The sequence below is a fragment of the Neovison vison genome, chromosome 9 (genome assembly GCF_020171115.1).
Source record: "Neovison vison isolate M4711 chromosome 9, ASM_NN_V1, whole genome shotgun sequence".
In the NCBI taxonomy this organism is placed as follows: domain Eukaryota; kingdom Metazoa; phylum Chordata; class Mammalia; order Carnivora; family Mustelidae; genus Neogale; species Neogale vison.
The window spans coordinates 48,443,114-48,461,827 of record NC_058099.1 but is presented as its reverse complement, the minus strand read 5'-3'; the positions used below and the strand labels follow the sequence as shown (position 1 = coordinate 48,461,827).

Below are 18,714 nucleotides of genomic sequence, written 5' to 3'. Positions count from 1 at the left end.
GTAGACAGCAGATGCTCAATTAGTTCTCTACTAACCGCCTATTTATTAAGTGCTAGGTGCTACAAATACAAAGATAGCCAGAGCAGATGACTCTGAAGAACAGATTTGTAATAAATGATTATAGTGTCAGCAGCAGTGGCAAGGTGCAGGGGTAACACACACACACACACATACACACACACACACATACTCACACAAAATCACAGTGGGTTTCAGAAGAGGTATTTAATAGATATTCCTAAAGGTAAGCCTTGAAAAGTAAGTATTATTGGTAAAAATTTACTTGGGATTCAAGAACCTAAAGGAAGAAGAGAGAGAATCAGAAGGAGCAAACTACTGCCAGTCACCTGCTATTGAACACCAAGCTTTCCTTGATGAACTCTCTCTCAAAGGGCAATTCTGAGGAAATGGAATATCCATATATTTTTCCTAATGAGGAAACGATGTATTTCAGTCACACAGCTGAAACAACGAAACCGGCTAAATTTCCATCTCAGACTCTTGGGCAATTCTTGATTTAATTCCCCAACTGGTGTCACAACATTTTCCTATTTTCCTCAGGAATCTGAAAGACCGCGGACCTGCAACAATTTAATTTGAGATACCTGAGGAATAGCCTCTCGTTCCACCATTACCTGATTTTGCCATCCCTGATGTCACTGTGAGATGCCTACGGCGAGTAGGAATCAAATTGCTCTGTACCCACTCCCACCACCGCCCACCCCAGCTCAACATCCTGTAGATCCTTCTTTCAACAACATATTGCCAGTTAAGAATTCCTCCCACTTCCTAGTCATGGAGCACTGGAGAAAATTCAGTTACTTCACTTTTACTTCAAAGAGGCTACAAGCTACTTAGCAAAGTCAAGACTGTCTGAAGAGCTAAAGCAGAATTTTTTTCCTTCAGTCAAACAAAAGAAAAGTTCCTTCCTTAGCACTAAAAAATATGCATTGTCACTGATTTGGGCCAGATCACATTGTGGTCACCAAGTAGTGACAACTTCAGAGAACCAGGTCTTGACGTCTTCCTGTCACTGCCAGGGTGATGGAAGGTTTTCTATTCAGTTAAAGGACAGAAACACAAAAGGAAATGATTTAAAGGGTTATTACTCATATGAGGACATGATTCAAAAAAAAAGAGATTATGGATACTACAGAGCCACTGGTATGGGGAAAGAGTTGGCTGTTCATTAAAATAACTGTGGCAAGCCAAATCCTCACCACATGTTCTTTCACAGCCTCATCTGGTTAACTTTCCTAAAATTTCACCACTAGAATCAAACTGGCAAACTGTCATTCAAAAGAGTATTCAACTCTAGGGCCAGAAGGAACAAGGAAGTCATTCAAAACACCTCTCTCTAATTCAAGATGACCACACCTTAAAGCCAATCCAAATAAATAAGAACTTAATGGCTTCTTAAAATTATGCAGAGAAGGCCTTTTTAAATGCCTTCCTCAACTGGCATCATTTCTAGAGTTCTGTATTTCAGGAAATACTTATTTACTTCTCACCTAAGTCCCTCCTGCTGCAGCTTATTCTCATTTCACCATTTTAGGCTATTGTCAATCATATATTAGTTTACTCACATATTTCAAGATCTTTTCATTTCCACATCAAGGAACTATATGTCCATTTTTCCTCTAGTTTTGGACGACATACAACTTCGTACAATTCTGGATATTTTTTTCCTTAGAAATTTCAGTACTAACTTTGAATTAGACAAGTTCCAACGAGTAGGTCTCCACTTTATTGTGCAAACAAGAAAACAATGCCCTTAATATGTAAGAGAGGACACATGAATGCAAAAGATTTTATTAAACAATGCCTTTTGAAATTTCAGCTCCTAATTTTACCTTATTACCGTGACAATACAGTATTGGCCTCTCCCAAGTCTTCACCATCTACAGCTGAGGACATCCCGCTTCCAGAGGCTAAAAGCCTCTGACATCTAAAACCTCCAACCTACATGTGTTGAAGAAACGTACTCCAAATTCAGTCTTCTCTTATCCTGTCCAGTTTAACCATTTCTACAGATGGCTGTTTAGACCTTTATCGACCAACCTAAGAAAGCTAGACTCTCTATCATAACATCCTCTATTTCCCTATCTTAGTCACTACTGAATTTAAGAGGTGGTATCCCATATATATATATATATATATATATATATATATATAAAGAACATATACCATTAGGAATTCCTTACCTATTACCAGTCAGGAGGTTTAACAATAGATTATCATAAAACTACAGAGAGCTCTGTTAAGTCCCAAAGACGAGAATGCTTATTGACTAAGAAGATAATTAGTATAAGAGGCATTAAAGGAGTGGTTTCATTTTATTATTTTTATCTGAGAGGAATTCCAATGACTGTACATTTATTTCTTAAGTAATAAACCCCCTCTCATAATGGGGGACACCAAACATCTGTCCTTGCCATTTACTTACTCCTGTTGTTTCCAATACTAATTGTGTTTAACACATTATATTACACCTCTTGACTGTTTAAAACCTAAAAAACAGACCTACCCTCTTGCCTCACCCCACCTTCAATTGTCTCTGCTGATCTTAGAATTATTATACCTGACTACTCAGCTGCTGAGTATTGGAACTGCCAAATGACAAGTAGTCACGGCTTCCTCAGACACAAAAAAAAGTTGTAAAAAAAAAAAAGAAGAAGAAACAGACAATTAGAGGGCAACAACCGTAAATCATGTCAGATCCTAAAAGCAAAATGACCATTCCAAACTCTGTAATCTATATTACAGCAATGATCAGAAATGTTCAATGACATACCACCACAGATACTCATGCATCACTATAGATAATCACAATTTTTAAAAGTAGAAAATACATATGCATACACAAAAGACCCCAAATAGCCACAGCAATCTTGAAAAAGAAACATAAAACTGGAGGTATCACAATCCCAGACTTCAAGTTTTATTCCAAAACTACAGTGATCAAAACAGTATGGGACTAGCACAAAAATGGACAAATAGATCAATGGGACAGAACAGAAAACCCAGAAACAAACCCATAATTATATGGTCAATAAATCTTTGACAAAGAAGGCAAGAACATTGAATGGGAAAAAAATAGTCTTTTCAACAAATGGTGTTAGAAAAACTGAACAAATAGCTACATGCAAAAGAATGAAACTGGACCACTTTCTCAGACCACAGATAAAAATAAACTCAAGTAGATTACGGACCAAAATGTGATACCTGAAACCATAAAAATCCTAGAGAGCATAGCGGTAATTTTTCTGACATCAGCTGTAGCAACATCTTTCTAGACATGTCTCTTCAGGCAAGGGAAACAAAACCAAAAATAAACTATTGGGACAATAACAAAATAAAAAGCTTCTGCACAGCAAAGGAAACAACCAACGAAACTAAAAGACAACCTACTGAATGAGAGAAGATAATTACAAATGACATATCCAATAAAGGGTTAGTATCCAAAATATATAAAGAACAGATATAAGACCAAAAAAACCAAAAAATCCAATTTCCAATTAAAAAATAGGCAGAAGACATGAACAAACATTTTTCCAAGGAAGACATACACAGATGGCCAAGACACACGAAAAGATGCTCAACATCACTTGTCATCAGGGAAATGCAAATCAAAACTACAAGGAGCTATCACCTCAAACCTGTCAAAAGGGTTAAAATCAAAAACATAAGAAACAAGGATTATCAAGGATGTGGAGGAAAAGGAACCCTTGTGCACTGCTGGTAGGAATGCAAACTGATGCAGCCCCTGTGGAAAACAGTATGGAGGTTCCTCAAAAAGTTACAAATAGAACAACCCTATGACCCATTAATTGTACTACTCAACATTTATCCAAAAAAATTGAAAAAAAAATTCAAAGGAATACACGCACCCTTGTGCTTACTGCAGCATTATTCACAACAGCCAAATTATGGAAGCAGCCCAAGTGTCCATCAACAGAGGAATGGATAAAGATGTGGCATGTATACATAACAGAATACTACTCAGTCATTAAAAAAAGAATGAAACCTTATTACCTACAACTACATGAATAGAACTATAGAGTATAAGGTTATGCAAAATAAGTCAGAGAAAGATAGTACCATATGATTTCACTCATATGTGGAATTTAAGTAACAAAATAAATAGAGGTGGCTTAGGGGAGAGACACAATCCAAGTAACAGACTCTTAACTAGAAGAGAACAAACTGAAGGTTCCTAGAGGTGGGGTGGGTGCAGGGATGAGTGAAACAGGCGATGGGGAGTGAGAGTACATTCATCATGGTGAGCACTGAGGAATACAGGATTGTTGGAAGACAGTATTACACACCTGAAACTAATGTAACACTGTACATTAACCACAAGGAGATTAAAAGAGAAAACTTAATTTAAAAATAATACACATGATTTTTTAAATGACAATCAGCAAAATATTAATGTATTTCAAGTGTAAGATGCCACTGATCATAAACAGGTTCAACATTATTGTATGCCACACAAAGAAGAAAATACAGCCAGAAAAACTCCTACTACCAGACATATCCCAGCTTCAAAGATATTAAAATGCAGATCTCACCATCTATGAAAGACAACAATAATATCATTGTAGTTGATTAATTATTCGCAGGCATATGAACGTATCATAAAAGATTTGGCTCAAGATGGTGTGCACAAAAGGGCAATCCAGCCAACTGATCTTCGGGAGAAATCTTATCAAGGAAGGTTGGGGGGGTATTTATTTTAGAGAGGAGGGAGAGCGAGAGGGAGAGAGAGAGACTACGGCAAGGAGACGCCTCTCTGAGTGCAGAGCCTGACGTGGGGCTCCCTCCCACGACCCCGCGATCATGACCTGAACTGAAATCAAGAGTTGGACGTTTACTAACTGAGTCTCCCAGGCGCCCCTCAAGTAAGTTTTCTTTTCCTTCTGGTGTCACTGTATTTTCCATTTAGGCCTCTTCAAAGTTTTCATGAAGAAGCTATCATGGCAGAATTCTAATACATTCTCCACCATGCTCTCCACCTTATTCCTTTAACTTTCCACTCTTGTTGGCGAACACAGAACAGTCATTCTACCACCATGACCCTGTACTGCTGAGCTGGAGGAAGGTCTCCATTGCATAATGCTTCCTCAAAGGACACACTTGACTGCCTACAGCTCACAGAACCAGAAAGGTTTCTATTCTTTTGGCTTTTAAGCCCTCAGAGCACTGTGAGACTTTCCTTATTACCCACCTGCCTGGGAGAAACTTACTCATCTTTTAAAACTCAATCCCAAAATTACTTCTCTTTCTTGTCTTCCCCATTCAGAATCTTCTTCGTAAGTGCCCCTCCCCCCAAATTATAAATTTCCCCTCCATATCCTATATAGAAGCAACATTTTAGTGCACTTGAAATCTGCTTCTCTGGTCCCTACTAGTCTGTAACCTATAAAATTTATAAAAAGAACCCCCCCCTTTTTTTTCCCTTTAATTCTGCTTAGTACTGCCAGGACCTAGTATGGTACTTACCCCAAGTATTCAAAACATTTAATGAAATTCTGAAAACAAATTGTGAACTTAAGAACACTATGACCCAGAAAACAATAATTATATAATCACACTCACATCCTGAACTCAGTTAAATATTTTCAAAAGATAAGGAGTATGGCAAAGGTCTTTGAAAATATGAATCAAACTTATAAGACTCCTGGTACAAAATCTGTATTTTTCTTAATCAGATTTTTAAGCAAAAAGCATATTTATGACTTGGGTTAATGACTGGATTTTACATATCTAAATTGCCTGTAATTGGTAAAATTCTCTTAGGGAAATATATATCTCACACGTGGTTTTAAGACAGTTTTTCATTAACTGGCTCCTAGAACAATTGATTTATATAAATAAGGAAACCTAAACAATACCTCCTATTCTCAAGTAAGTTATTTGCTGTGATATACTTTCACCTGCTTATTTCTCATGTGCTCCAAAAATAAATAGCTATGAAATGTTACGACCATAATAATGTAGTACAGAACACTAAGCCAAGACATTTAAAATCATCAATCACATAAAAAGAGATGCACAATATATTTTATTACTAAGTTTCTAAGAAGTTACTACACTTTCTGCTCTAAATTATCCTGTTTTTGTGAAAGAATATATAAACACATGCAGACGTGACTGTGTGTACACAGAGTGATTAAATATCTACAGAAAAGACTAGAAGGGTAAACAACAAACTTAACAATGATTTCCCCCTGGAGTGGGACTTAAAAATAAGGACAGTATTTTTAGATTTTTTAATGACAAATAAATCAGTGTCATTCATTTTAATTGTGCTGTGCAAACAGATTTCACCTGATCTAAAATGTGCACTAGATCTGTACAACACATAAATATACAATTGCCAAAATAATGATAAAATAATAGTAGATGCTTGCACAAGTATACATATCATTCTCAGCCATAAAGTAACACTTCCTTCACACACAAGCCATAGTTAATCATCCATTTCCTAAAATGCATTTTTGTCTGTCATCAGTTCTATTCAAGTGTTGAGCTCTCCTTTTTTGTTTGCCAAAATATTTTCACTGAACTCTTGTAGCCTTCAACAAGAATGACCAGTAATGCCAGCATGATTCAAAACTGTTTTGAAACCCCCAGCGCAGATACTAAATATAACAAATAAACAAAGATGATCCATACGTAATTAACTTGTAGAAAATTACTATTTGGAAGAAACACAGAAAGTTCACTGAAAAAGTACTGGAACCAAAAGAATCTCCAGAAACAAGGTAACACACAAAAAATATATATATAGCTTTTCTCCAGAGTACAATAATCACATTCTGGAATAACAACTTCCGAAATACAATGGAACAAAAGGGCTCCAGTTACAAAAGCTACAAAAACTTAACAAACTCAAAACACATACTACCCATAAATAAAGCTCTATCACTTTATCGAGAGAGCTAGGACACATGAATAAACGAAAACAATACAGCATGCTCTTTGGTAGGGAAGATGGAATATCACAAAAAAAGGTTAATTTCCCATAAATCAATCTATACCTTTACCACAATTCCAGCAAACATCCTGTCTTCTGTATGCCAACACGAACAAAAAGCAGTCATGACAATTAATGAGAGAAATGGGGGAAGCCCGCTAACCGGCAACCCTCCAAGGAGTGAGTAGTAAATAAATATATGAAAGGATAGTCCAACTCGCTAGTTTAAAAAGCAGGGGGTGGGGGCAAAGGCAGTATTTCTAAAAGATTGGCAAAGAATTGAAAAAAAAATAATGTCACACTCCTACAACGCAAATTGGTATAAGGTACATGGCAATAAATCTTTTGAATTATTCTTCAAGGGCTAGCTCATGGTCCGCCTTTACGAAACTTTGAACTGTCAGCAAGAGTGGTCATTACTGTAGGAGAGCCCTGCACGCTCCCTCTTCCAGGGGAGGTCTAAGGGCCTCCACTAGCTGGTTTATGCCCCAAAGGCAAGGAATGGAAGTTTCACTGTCTCTGTGTATCAGCATTTGTTGATTAACAGAAGACTGGAATAGAGAGGAATCTGGGAGTAAACAAGAACTCACTAGGCTACCCATGACATTCTGTAACGACAACAAAACCACCCTCACTTGAGAAATGTGTGGTGGCTAATGACTGTTTGATGCTGCGATTCTAAAACAGAATTACTGAATCAGAACAAGGAACAACAAGGGTGTGTGTGTATATCCATATTTGTCTAGGCTTATTACCTAAAATCATGGCAGAAAAGACATTAGCTGAAAAGATGCTGAAACTGGTGCTTAAAGTTTCCAGAAAGAACTAGCTCGTACTACGAGGTCCCCTGCCTCATCTTCCAGCTGCTCTCCTGGTCTCCCACAGGTAAGGAACGAAGGGGAGAAACTGTGGTCTCTAGTTACCTTTAACTCTGTCTATCCAAGGCTAAAAACTTGCTGCTGTTTAGGAAAATCATAGGACCTTCACTACTGGAATGGAATTCTATTTATAGCCAACGTATCACTCGATTGTTTACAAAATGAATGAACCATCCTGCCTTTGGAGAAGCTTACAGCCACTCCTGAAAAGACAAACAACCTAACCAGTGTTGAACTCAAGCCATGCTTTCCCAAAACCCAGAAAATTGCTTTATATTCCCTAATCAGTATCATTCAGGAAAACTTCCATCTCTGTGCAATGAAAAAGAGAACCATTCCCCCAACCTAGGAAGGAAAACGATCAGTCTGTACCAGTAATGTAGTTATCAGGCAAAATATCCACAACCCAAATGGTATAATTTATGAACATCTCACTCTTATCAAACTAATTTCAAAACAATTTTGTGGCATGTGAGGCATATCTATGTCAAAATCAAGACATTAGCTGTCTAAAAAAAACAAGGAATTATTCCCATTGAACTCTAGGAGTCATAGACTAAACATTCAAGATGGGAAGTAAAATGATCTGAAGAAAAGCCAAATTGAAAAAATATATATATTTAAGAGAGATGAATATCAGCAAAACCCGTAACTCAAAGTTCAAAGCTTTATTTTCTTTTCTTCAAAGACATAGCATTTTAAAGGCAAGTCATATTCATATATTCCCTGTGTTCAAATCCTGCAGATTAAAAAAAAATAAATCAAATACACAACACAAGTAAAGGTTACTTATTAATTCCCTAGGCAGTAAATTTAATCTGATACCTATAAATCAACTCTTCCTCCCTGCCCCCAGACCATACCCTCCACTCACGTCTTGGAAGGATAAATGTTTTGTTAAGGTAAACATTATAAAAACAAATCAATTAAGTCAAATTCATAGAGACAGAAAGTAGAATGGTGGTTGCCAGGAGAAGCAGGGGGAAAGGAAAGGGGAGTTATTGTTTCCCTGCATAAAGACCTTCAGTTTGGGAAGACGAAAAAGTTCTGGAGATGGATGTGGACAAAGTTATGCAACAATGTATACGTGCTTAATGCCATCAAACTGCGTACTTCACAACAGTGGAAATGAAATTTTACACTATGTGTATTTTACAACTTTAAAAAAATCAATAATCATGGGGTACCTGGGTGGCCCCGTTAGTTAAGCATCTGCCTTTGGCTCAGGTCAGGATCTCAGGGTCCTGGGATGGAGCCCCGCATCAGGCTCCCTGCTCCACAGTAAGTCTGCTTCTCCCCTCCTTCTGCCCCCCACCCCCGCTAGTGTACATGCTCTTGCTCTCAAATAAAATCTTTAAGGAAAATTAATCAGCAATCTGACAAACTATAAGACAAACTGAACAATGTAAAACAATTGAAAGAAAATTGAAAAATTGTCAAGAATTTAGAAGACTCTAAATAAAGAGTACTAATCCCTCTTTTGATTAAAGACTAATGATCACAGAAAGAATGATAACCTCAATATATTAAATAAATGATGCTTTTAACTTATTTAGGTAACATGGATAACTTTTAAAAATAGTTTCAAAAAATCAATATATAGAGGTGCCTGGTTGGTTCAGTCCATGGAGCATGTGACACACTTGATCTTGGGATCATGAGTTCAAGCCCCATGGTGGGCAAAGATCTGACTTTTATTTAAAAAACAAAACAAAAAACAGAATCTGATTCTTTCAGGGTCCCTGGGTGGCTCAGCAGGTTAGGCATTTGCCTTTGGCTCAGGTCACGATCCCAGGGTCCTGGAACCAATTCCCACATCCGGCTCCCTGCTCAGTGGAAAGTCTGCTTCTCCCTCAACCCCTCCCTCCACCACTCGTGCTCTCTCCCTCTCGCAAAAATAAATAAAATCTTCCAGGAAAAAAAAAAAAAAAAACAAAAAGGAATCTGAGTCTTTCAAAGAGCTTCTAAAAGACCTGTTCTCCTTAAATGAAATTGGGTAAAAGAAGGCTCAAATTCAAGTTTATAAGTAGTAAAGGAAAAAAGCAAATGCCCAGTTTTCCATGAGAGAAACTAGATTGCCAGGTAAGTCTGCAAAACATAAAGATCAAAGGAACAATGAACGGACATTGTTGATCCCAGATTTAGACAGAAAATCATTCTTGAAAGAACTAACCATATGAGTGCCCTGCCAGTCCTCATTATCAAATTCAAAGGCAGCAAGGTAACCAAGGTACTTTGGTAAAAAGTGTTTAAACTTTTTAGCACAAAGGGGTTATTTCATGTTATGCATCTTTTTAGGAAGGGGAGGACAGACACATATTTTTGGACAACAAAGCATCAGAAAAAATGGAAAAGATTCCAAGACATCACTTATGAATGAAAGGAAGTAACAAAGTGAACACTATTCCACAAAAGTATATTACATAAACTCCTCATTTCTCTCTGCCTAACAAAGAATTAAGGCGGTAGAGGGTACAGGGGGTGTAGAGATGAATGAGCTGATCTGATGGAAAGAATATAAGAAAAAATAAATTTTTTTTTAAAAATTGTAATGAGGAGGGTTCCCAAGACAAATAGGTTTCCATATCTACAAACTGGCCTACATAGATATCCTAAAAACACTATCATTAAAATGCTTAACCCTTTTCAAAGATCTTGGCTTCCTAAAATTGATGATTTATACTCTTCTTTCTTGGCAGGTCCCCAATATGTCTGATTAAAATCATTAAAGGAAGTCCTAGATTTGTTGATTGGGAAAATGTCCCAAGATGGTAAGAGAAACGCTGAGTATCACCTTGCCAATCACTGCAGTTATAGGTTCAGTGGTTAAGGAGGCCACCCTGAAAACAGCAATACGGGCGCCCCCTTCTGCCAGGGCAGGTAGAGAACTTGGCGTTCAACTACGGACAGTACACTCTACTTAAACAACCTATCTTCAAATACAAGTCACGGAGACAAGGCTCAGAGAACAGGGAAGACTAACAAATCCTTGAAGAGTACAAGACAAAATAACTCAAAATTCCTGTTCCAGTAACAAAACGTTGTTGGCAGCTTATAACACAAGAACAAGCTATTTTATCTCTGTGATTTGATGAAAATGAAAAGTAGGGGAAAAGGGATGCCTGGGTGGCTCCGTTGTTAAGTGTCTGCTTTCAGCTCAGGTCATGACCCCAGGGTCCTGGGATTGAGCCCCACATCAGGCTCCCTGCTCCACAGGAAGCCTGCTTCTCCCTCTCCCACCACCCCTGCTTGTGTTCCCTCTTGTCTTGCTCTCTGTCAAATAAATAATAAAAGCTTTTTTTTTAAAGATTTTTATTCATTTATTTGACAGAGATCACAAGTAGGCAGAGAGGCAGGAAGGGAGGTGGGGGTGGAAGCAGGCTCCCTGCTGAGCAGAGAGCCCTATGTAGGGCTGGATCGCAGGACTCTGAGATAATGACCTAAGCCAAAGGCATAGGCTTAACCCACTGAGCCAGCCAGGTACACCTAAATAATAAAATCTTTTTTTTAAAGATTTTATTTATTTATTTGACAGACAGAGATCACAAGTAGACAGAGAGGCAGACAGAGAGAGAGGGAAGCAGGATCCCTGCTGAGCAGAGAGCCCGATGCGGGACTCGATCCCAGGACCCTGGGATCATGACCTGAGCCAAAGGCAGCGGCTTAACCCACTGAGCACCCAGGCACCCCTAAATAATAAAATCTTAACAACAACTACAAAAAAAAAAAAAAAACCCACAAAAGAAAGAGAAGTTGGACAAAAGGTAAGGGGAAACTAAATGTAATTAACCATTCCAGGATGGTACCAGAAATATTAAAAAAAAAAAAAGTCCTACAGTACTTGTACTAATTCCAAGGAATAAAATGAATAAAATCAAAAGAGAAATTACATTCAACCTATCAACCAACAGCACGTATTTAAATAAATATATGGCAAGCCATAGAGTCCTAAACAGATAAATTTTAATGTAAAATCACTTTTCTTTTTATTCTTAATCCAGAAACCCATTAAAATTTGGCATTTTTTTTAAAAGATTTTATTTATTTATTTGACAGAGAGAGATTACGTGTAGGCAGAGAGGCAGGCAGAGAGAGAGATGTGGGACTCGATCCCAGGACTCCGGGATCATGACCTGAGCCGAAGGCAGCGGCTTAACCCACTGAGCCACCCAGGTGCCCCAAAATTTGGCATTTTAAGAAGAAAAAGGTTAAGGGGCATCTGGCTGGCTCAGATGGCTAAGCGTTTGACCCCTGGTTTTGGCGAGAGTCATGACCTCAGGGCTGTGATACTGAGCCGCACGCGGAGTGTGGAATCTGCCCCAGATTCTCTCTCCCTCTGCCTCTCATTGCACTGGCTCTCTCTCTCTCTCTAAAGTAAATAAATCTTTTTAAAAAAGGAAGAAGAAGAAGAAGAGGAGGAGGAGTAAGAAGAAGAAAGTTAAATTAAAGCCGGGGCCCCAGGGTGGCTCAGATGGTCAAACATCTGCCTTTGGCTCAGGTCATGGTCCTGGGACTGGGACTGAGCCCCGTGTCAGGCTCCTTGTTCAGCAGGGAGCCTGCCTCTTTGCCTATCTGTGATGTCTGTCTCTCTGTCAAATAAATAAATAAATGAAATCTTAAAAAAGAAAGAAAGTTAAAGCCTCATGAGCACTTTCCTAAAGGCAGAATAAAATGAGAAAAAGCACCACACTTGCACCACACTATACAATCACGTATATTCCTGCTCAAGAAAGCAGAAAATTCCAGATAAAGGCGATGATAATATGGAAAGAAATCGGGGGGGGGGGGGGGGGAATATAAGCCAAAATTGAAATCTATTCTTTATTTTATGAGGAAGACAGACTCTGAGAGACAATCACCTGCAATGGTTTTATGAGATGAATAAAATTTGTTTCCCAATCTTCGAAGTGTTACTGCTAAAGACAACAAAAAAATTTTAAGACAATTTGTGTTTCTACTCTTTGAGATACAGCCAAAAATCAATTTGGAAAATCAGAAACTACTATATTCTCAAATAGTAATTAGCAAAAGTAGAAATGGGAAAAATATTCCGCAGTGGGGGAAAGAAAACCTTTAAATAATCACAAAATCTACCTGGAATTTTATCAATCAATAGCACTTTCCTCTAGTGATAATTTTTTTTAAACATGCCTTTTATAGGTTTGTTCACTTTTAAGATTTTATTTATTTATGTATTTGTCAGAAAGAGAGAGAGAGAGCTCACAAGCAGGAGGAGCAGCAGGCAGAGCAGGCAGGCAGAAGCAGGTTCCCCGCTAGGCAGAGAGCCTGATGTGGGACTCGATCCCACAACCCTGGGATCATGACCTAAGCCAAAGGTAGTCACCTAACAGAATGAGCCACCCAGCATCCTGATAATTTTGTTTGTGTAACTTTTAACCTTGAAATCTTGATTCCCAGAAATGAGGCAAAGATCTGCAAACACAGAAGGTCCTTGGTGGATGAGATACATAATTTCCTCTTAAAAACATAAACAAAAACAAAACCTGGATTTCCAACATGTAATGTGAATTTATGTTGTTAAATGAACACATATTTGGTGTTTTATATATAAATAACGTGTTCATGTTGTTTTTACATTCAGTGATATTTTGAAAATAGCCTCTTTAGATATAGATAATTTCTCATCTAAGAAGTATTTTTTAAAAGTTTAAATCAGCACAGGTAACAATTTCAATGCTAATGTCCTATTTTTAAACATGTTTGTCATTATGAATTATGTATATGCACTGACATCAATCATTAATCTGCAGGTGCTCCTAATGTAAATTGCATATACCTGTTTAGATTTCGTCCGAAGGCTAGTAGCATACTAATTCTCATTTAGAAAAGAAGGCACCAAGATCTTTTTTAACCTGAAAGCTCTGCGAAACTGAATGGGCTAAGAAAGGAACTTGGAGATAATTTGGTCATGTTCTAGTTCAAGTTGAATGGTAGCTTCACGGATGTTCATTTTATTATTCTGCTTTTTACTTTACATGTTACTTACATTCTCTTATGTGTACCAAATGTTATGTAGTTAAAAATTAACTTACAGGGAGCCTTGATGTCTCAGTAGGCTAAGCATGCAACTCTTGATTTTGGCTCAGGTCATGATATCAGGGTTGTGAGATCAAGCCCCACATCAGGTTCCCCATGGGGCACAAAGCCTATTTAAGATTCTCTCCCTCTCCCTCTGCCCCTTCCCACAGTGCCCCCTCCCTCCCCCATCTAAAAAAATTATTTTATGGTTGATATAAGTTCTGAAAATACAGTCACAAATATAAAAACGATTAAAACAGTCCTTCATTATTTCCTAGATTTATGTATACCTCAGTACCTTGGAACTGAAAAATTTTCTTTACAGACATTTCATTATACAGAAGAGATCATTACAATCCAGAAAAATTAAAAACCACTTGAAAACTAGAATTTCTCAACTAAAGTAAGAACTCTAGTAAAATATACATAGAAAATATAGTTTATAGATCTGGTCTTGCAAACCTTCTGTTCTGGCTATAGATCTATTATTAGAAGACACTAGGGCAACTAAAATGATGTCTGCAAATTAGAACCCCTAATTAGGCATTGTTTGAAACTTTATGGAGCAACTAGGAGGGATTTATGGCTTACCTATCCAAACTGACTGTCTTCTGTTTAAAATGTGTCTAACAACAAATATTACAAATCAGTCTATAGTCTGAATTGTGAGACAGTTTCTATTTTTTCCTAAGGCAGTATTGTTCATGTTTCCTTCTTTTTTTTTTTCAACTTGCTTAGTAAATCACAACTATCTCAATACATTTGCCCTAAATTAAAGTTAAGAGGGCTGGAAGTTAAACATTATAAACTTATTATCAGATATTTTATCTTCAAGTGTCCTCCTTCTCTTATTTACTAGCAAAATATTTTTATAGGCATTTGCCACATAAACAACTCACTTCCTTAGAAAGAATCTAACCTATCAAAACTTATCAAAAGACCAATTTCTAGCCTTAATTTTTTTCCCTTTTCAAAAAGTGTTAAAAACAGGTGTCAAAGATAGAACCAGGTTAATCTGACCTGTCCAACCCAGCTTAGCTTTTAACACCTTGTCATAACATCCTTATCTTTTAACACTCAGGAAGGGTTAGTATTTCTTTGAAAACAGTCCCTCAACTTCACAAACAGGTTTTATTACTATAAAAATATGAATTTCAGTTCTGGCAATCTGACCTAAGAAGATAATTCTGATCAAAGGAAAGCATTATACACAGATATTCATTACAGTATTATTCATTATACACAGATGTCCATTATAATATTATTCATCTTAGAAAAACATATAAATCCACGTAAATGTTTAAGAAGGAATGACTACCCAAATGATATTTCTTTTATAAGTAGAATATTATGCAGCCATAGAAAATAACGTTCACCCCAAAAAATGTGCAATCATATGGGATATAAGTTACATTACAGTGAAGAAAAGGGCAATTATATTTCTTAAACCACATAGAAAAAATTAGAAAGTACACTGGGTTTTCAAATTTTTATTGTCTTCTCCCAAATGGCCAACAATGTGCATGTATAATTGTTTCATCTGTAACACCACAGCTATTTTCCTACTGTTTGTACTTTAAAATAGGTTACTGTCAAATAATAAAAAATAGAAATAAAAACAGGGGCTCCTGGGTGGCTGAGTCAGTTAAGTATCCAACTCTTGATTTTGCCTTAGCTCATGATCTCAGGGTTATGAGATCAATCCACACCTTGGGCTCTGCGCTGAACATGGAGCCTGTTTGCAATTCTCTCTCTCCCTCTACCCCTCTCTGGCTCTCCCTTTCCCTAAAAAAAAAAAATAAAACAAAATAAAAATAAAAATAAAAAATATTACTGTCGGGGCGCCTGGGTGGCTCAGTGGTTAAGCCGCTGCCTTCGGCTCAGGTCATGATCTCAGGGTCCTGGGATCGAGTCCCGCATCGGGCTCTCTGCTCAGCAGGGAGCCTGCTTCCTCCTCTCTCTCTCTGCCTGCCTCTCTGCCTACTTGTGATCTGTCCCTGTCAAATAAATAAATAAAATCTTAAAAAAAAAAAATATTACTGTCATTTTAACACTTAGCCCCCGTGGAGTATATGCCTTCTTCCTTACTTTTCTAGAACACATACTTCTACACACTTGACCATTTGAAACACAGGTGAAAATTTTTCAGATATCAACTACAGCCTCCCTCTTTTAGAAGATATACTTAGGAGAGATCATTTATTAACTGAAGACTACAAAAGTAACATAGTTAAAATTAATGTGACCTTGTACTAGATAAACACAACTTAGCCTCCAGAATCACTGGGAATTTTTTCCCACCTGCGACTGATCCTAGGGGATTTTCACTGTTGTGGGTGATTTCTATAGCCTCTCACATCATTAACAGAGATAAGAGCCATTTGGTTACATCTTTTCCAATTCCTCAGGGAAGATCAGATTTATGCACTAATCCAGAAAGCTTGAAAGACGTTCATTTTTATCTCTTTTGTTTTTAACTTTCAGTTACATAAAGGCTCAACTTAAAGGCTCAATTTCAACTTAAAATTAAGAAAAACTGCATCATTTTTGTAAGAAATAAGCAAATAATTCTTTGAAGTATTTGGCTTTCTCTCTCTGAACATTTTTTCCTCACCTCAAATCTGTATTTCAGTATTTCCCAGATAAATCCAACTGCCTGAAGTCTACTCTGAAATTAATCAAGACCAGTATATTTCAGTATCACTCAGTACAATTTTGCTAACACCTGTTGCCCACCCAGCCATCTGGGTGGCTCAGTGGGTTAAGCATCTGCCTTCAGCTCAGGTCATGATCCCAGGGTCCTGGAATCAAGCTCCACATTGGGCTCTCCACTCAGCAGAGAGCCTGCTTCTCCTCCTCTCTCTGCCTGCTTCTCTGCCTACTTGTGATCTCTGTCTGTCAAATAAACAAATAAAATCTTTTTTAAAAAATGGTGATGGGGCACCTGGGTGGCTCAGTGGGTTGGGCCTCTGCCTTCAGCTCAGATCATGATCGCGGGGTCCTGGAATCGAGTGCCGCATCAGGATCTCTGCTCAGCAGAAAGCCTGCTACCCGCTATCTCTCTGCCTGCCTCTCTGCCTATGTGTGATCTCTCTCTCTGTCAAATAAATAAATAATTTTTTTTAAATGGTGACAGTTAAAAATTATTTTCAAATTAGTTCTGCATTTTTATCCTTCAAGCAGGCAAGTTTTCCCACCATGAACATTTCCTCAATATTAAACTCTTCTCTTCTTGCTTGTTATCCTTAACTCATCTTCTCTGCGTCGTTCCAATATTAGTCTATGTACTGTGAAACAACCACAGACACTTCTCAAGAAAAAAAAAAGTCAGACCTGAACTTCTTTGAAAACCACCAAAAAAATCATTTAACTTTATATATATTAACATTCAAAGATGTCATTATTTTATTAGTTTTATAGATACAAAGAGAGCTTTCCAGAGGAAAGAAGTAATCTTGTGGTTGTACTCCACATACATACAAAAGGATTTTTCCTCCTCCTGGGGTAAATGGCACCCCAATGAGACGTTGGCTTTTAAAACTACACCACTTTCATAAATTTAAAAATGTACTTACAGCTAGTTGAATGGGAAATGCCTAGACTTCATTCCTGCCAAACTATTAGCAAGCTACTTTATTAATGGGGAGTCTACCAAACCTTTTTGTCCTCCAAAAAAAAACTGGGCATATTGTGAAAACAATCATTTTTCTCTGTCTCTACTACACTTACTGTAAAACGCTGAATACTATGGACAACCACACCAAACTCAGAAAAGCCACTAACTTGCTTCTCAGAGTGTGTTCTACAAATCTGGGAACTTAACAGAAATTAAAAATCTCAGATCTCACCCCAAACGTATTGAATCACAACCTACATTTACCAACAAGATGGCGAGGTCAGGGTGCCTGGGTGGCTCAGCCGGTTAAGCATCGGCTTCCAGCTCAGGTCGTGATCCCAGGGTCCTGGTATCAACCCTACATTGGGCTCCCTGCTCAGTGGGTTCTCCCTCTCCCTGTGCCCCTCCCTCTCCCCCTGCTTGTGCTGTCTCTCTTCCTCTCTATTAAATAAATAAAATCTTTAAAAAAAAAATGCCTAGATCATTTGTCTGCACTTTAAAGTTCTGAGAAGCACTAGCCCAGAAGTTAAAATAAAAGGCAGCATAATAAACCATCTCCCGCGTCCATATTCTAAGTGTTGCAAAGCTACACAAAATCTAGCCAGCAATGAATAAATCATTCCTAGAGATTGTTGGTAAATCTTTTAATTAAATCGAGGCTTTCCTCAAAGGTTTAAAAAAAAAAAGAAAAGGTGTGTGGCTGATGCTTTCTTTCTATTAACATTCACTGCACTACCAGAACTATGTCTTCTTTAATAACCTGCAGAAAATAGGTACATCTGTTCTCCATCCTCAGTTAAGAAAGCATTATTGCTAAAGAATTTTCCTCTTCTTTTCAAACCTATAATGGGTCTTGTGGATGAATTCTACTTCCAATTGCTTGAGGTTACAAATATTAAAGAAGTTAAGGAATTTTAACATAACATCCGATTAGGACCAACTTTAGGAAGTATTTATTCACTGTACAAATGCATTAATTAGGTATAGAAGTAAATACATGGATGGCCCCTATCATTGTCCCTGGCCTCAGTGATAGTATCTATACTGTAGATAGTATGTTATACCCGTAACAAAGAGTCTTTCACACTTTCAAGAAGGATTTTCATACGAAAAAATCAAATCACAGCCTACTGGGAATTGGTAATACAATCTGTATCACAGAAGTATGACTGATAGAACTTTCCAGAGGTGTTATCTAA

General features: G+C 37.5%; 1 protein-coding gene across 2 annotated transcripts in view; it reads right to left on the bottom strand.

Annotated features, from left to right (window-relative positions):
- MLLT3 (MLLT3 super elongation complex subunit) overlaps positions 1–18,714 on the bottom strand; it is a 287,105-nt gene that overhangs the window by 153,045 nt on the left and 115,346 nt on the right. Inside the window, exon 1 of one of the 2 annotated variants that reach the window (XM_044265594.1) lies at positions 636–674. The exons of the other annotated variant lie outside the window; for it this stretch is intronic. Within the exon in view, the coding sequence (XP_044121529.1) occupies positions 636–648 (13 nt within the window). The 5' untranslated portion in view covers positions 649–674. Of the gene's footprint in view, positions 1–635; positions 675–18,714 lie in introns of those variants that run through there. 2 annotated transcript variants of the gene reach the window in all.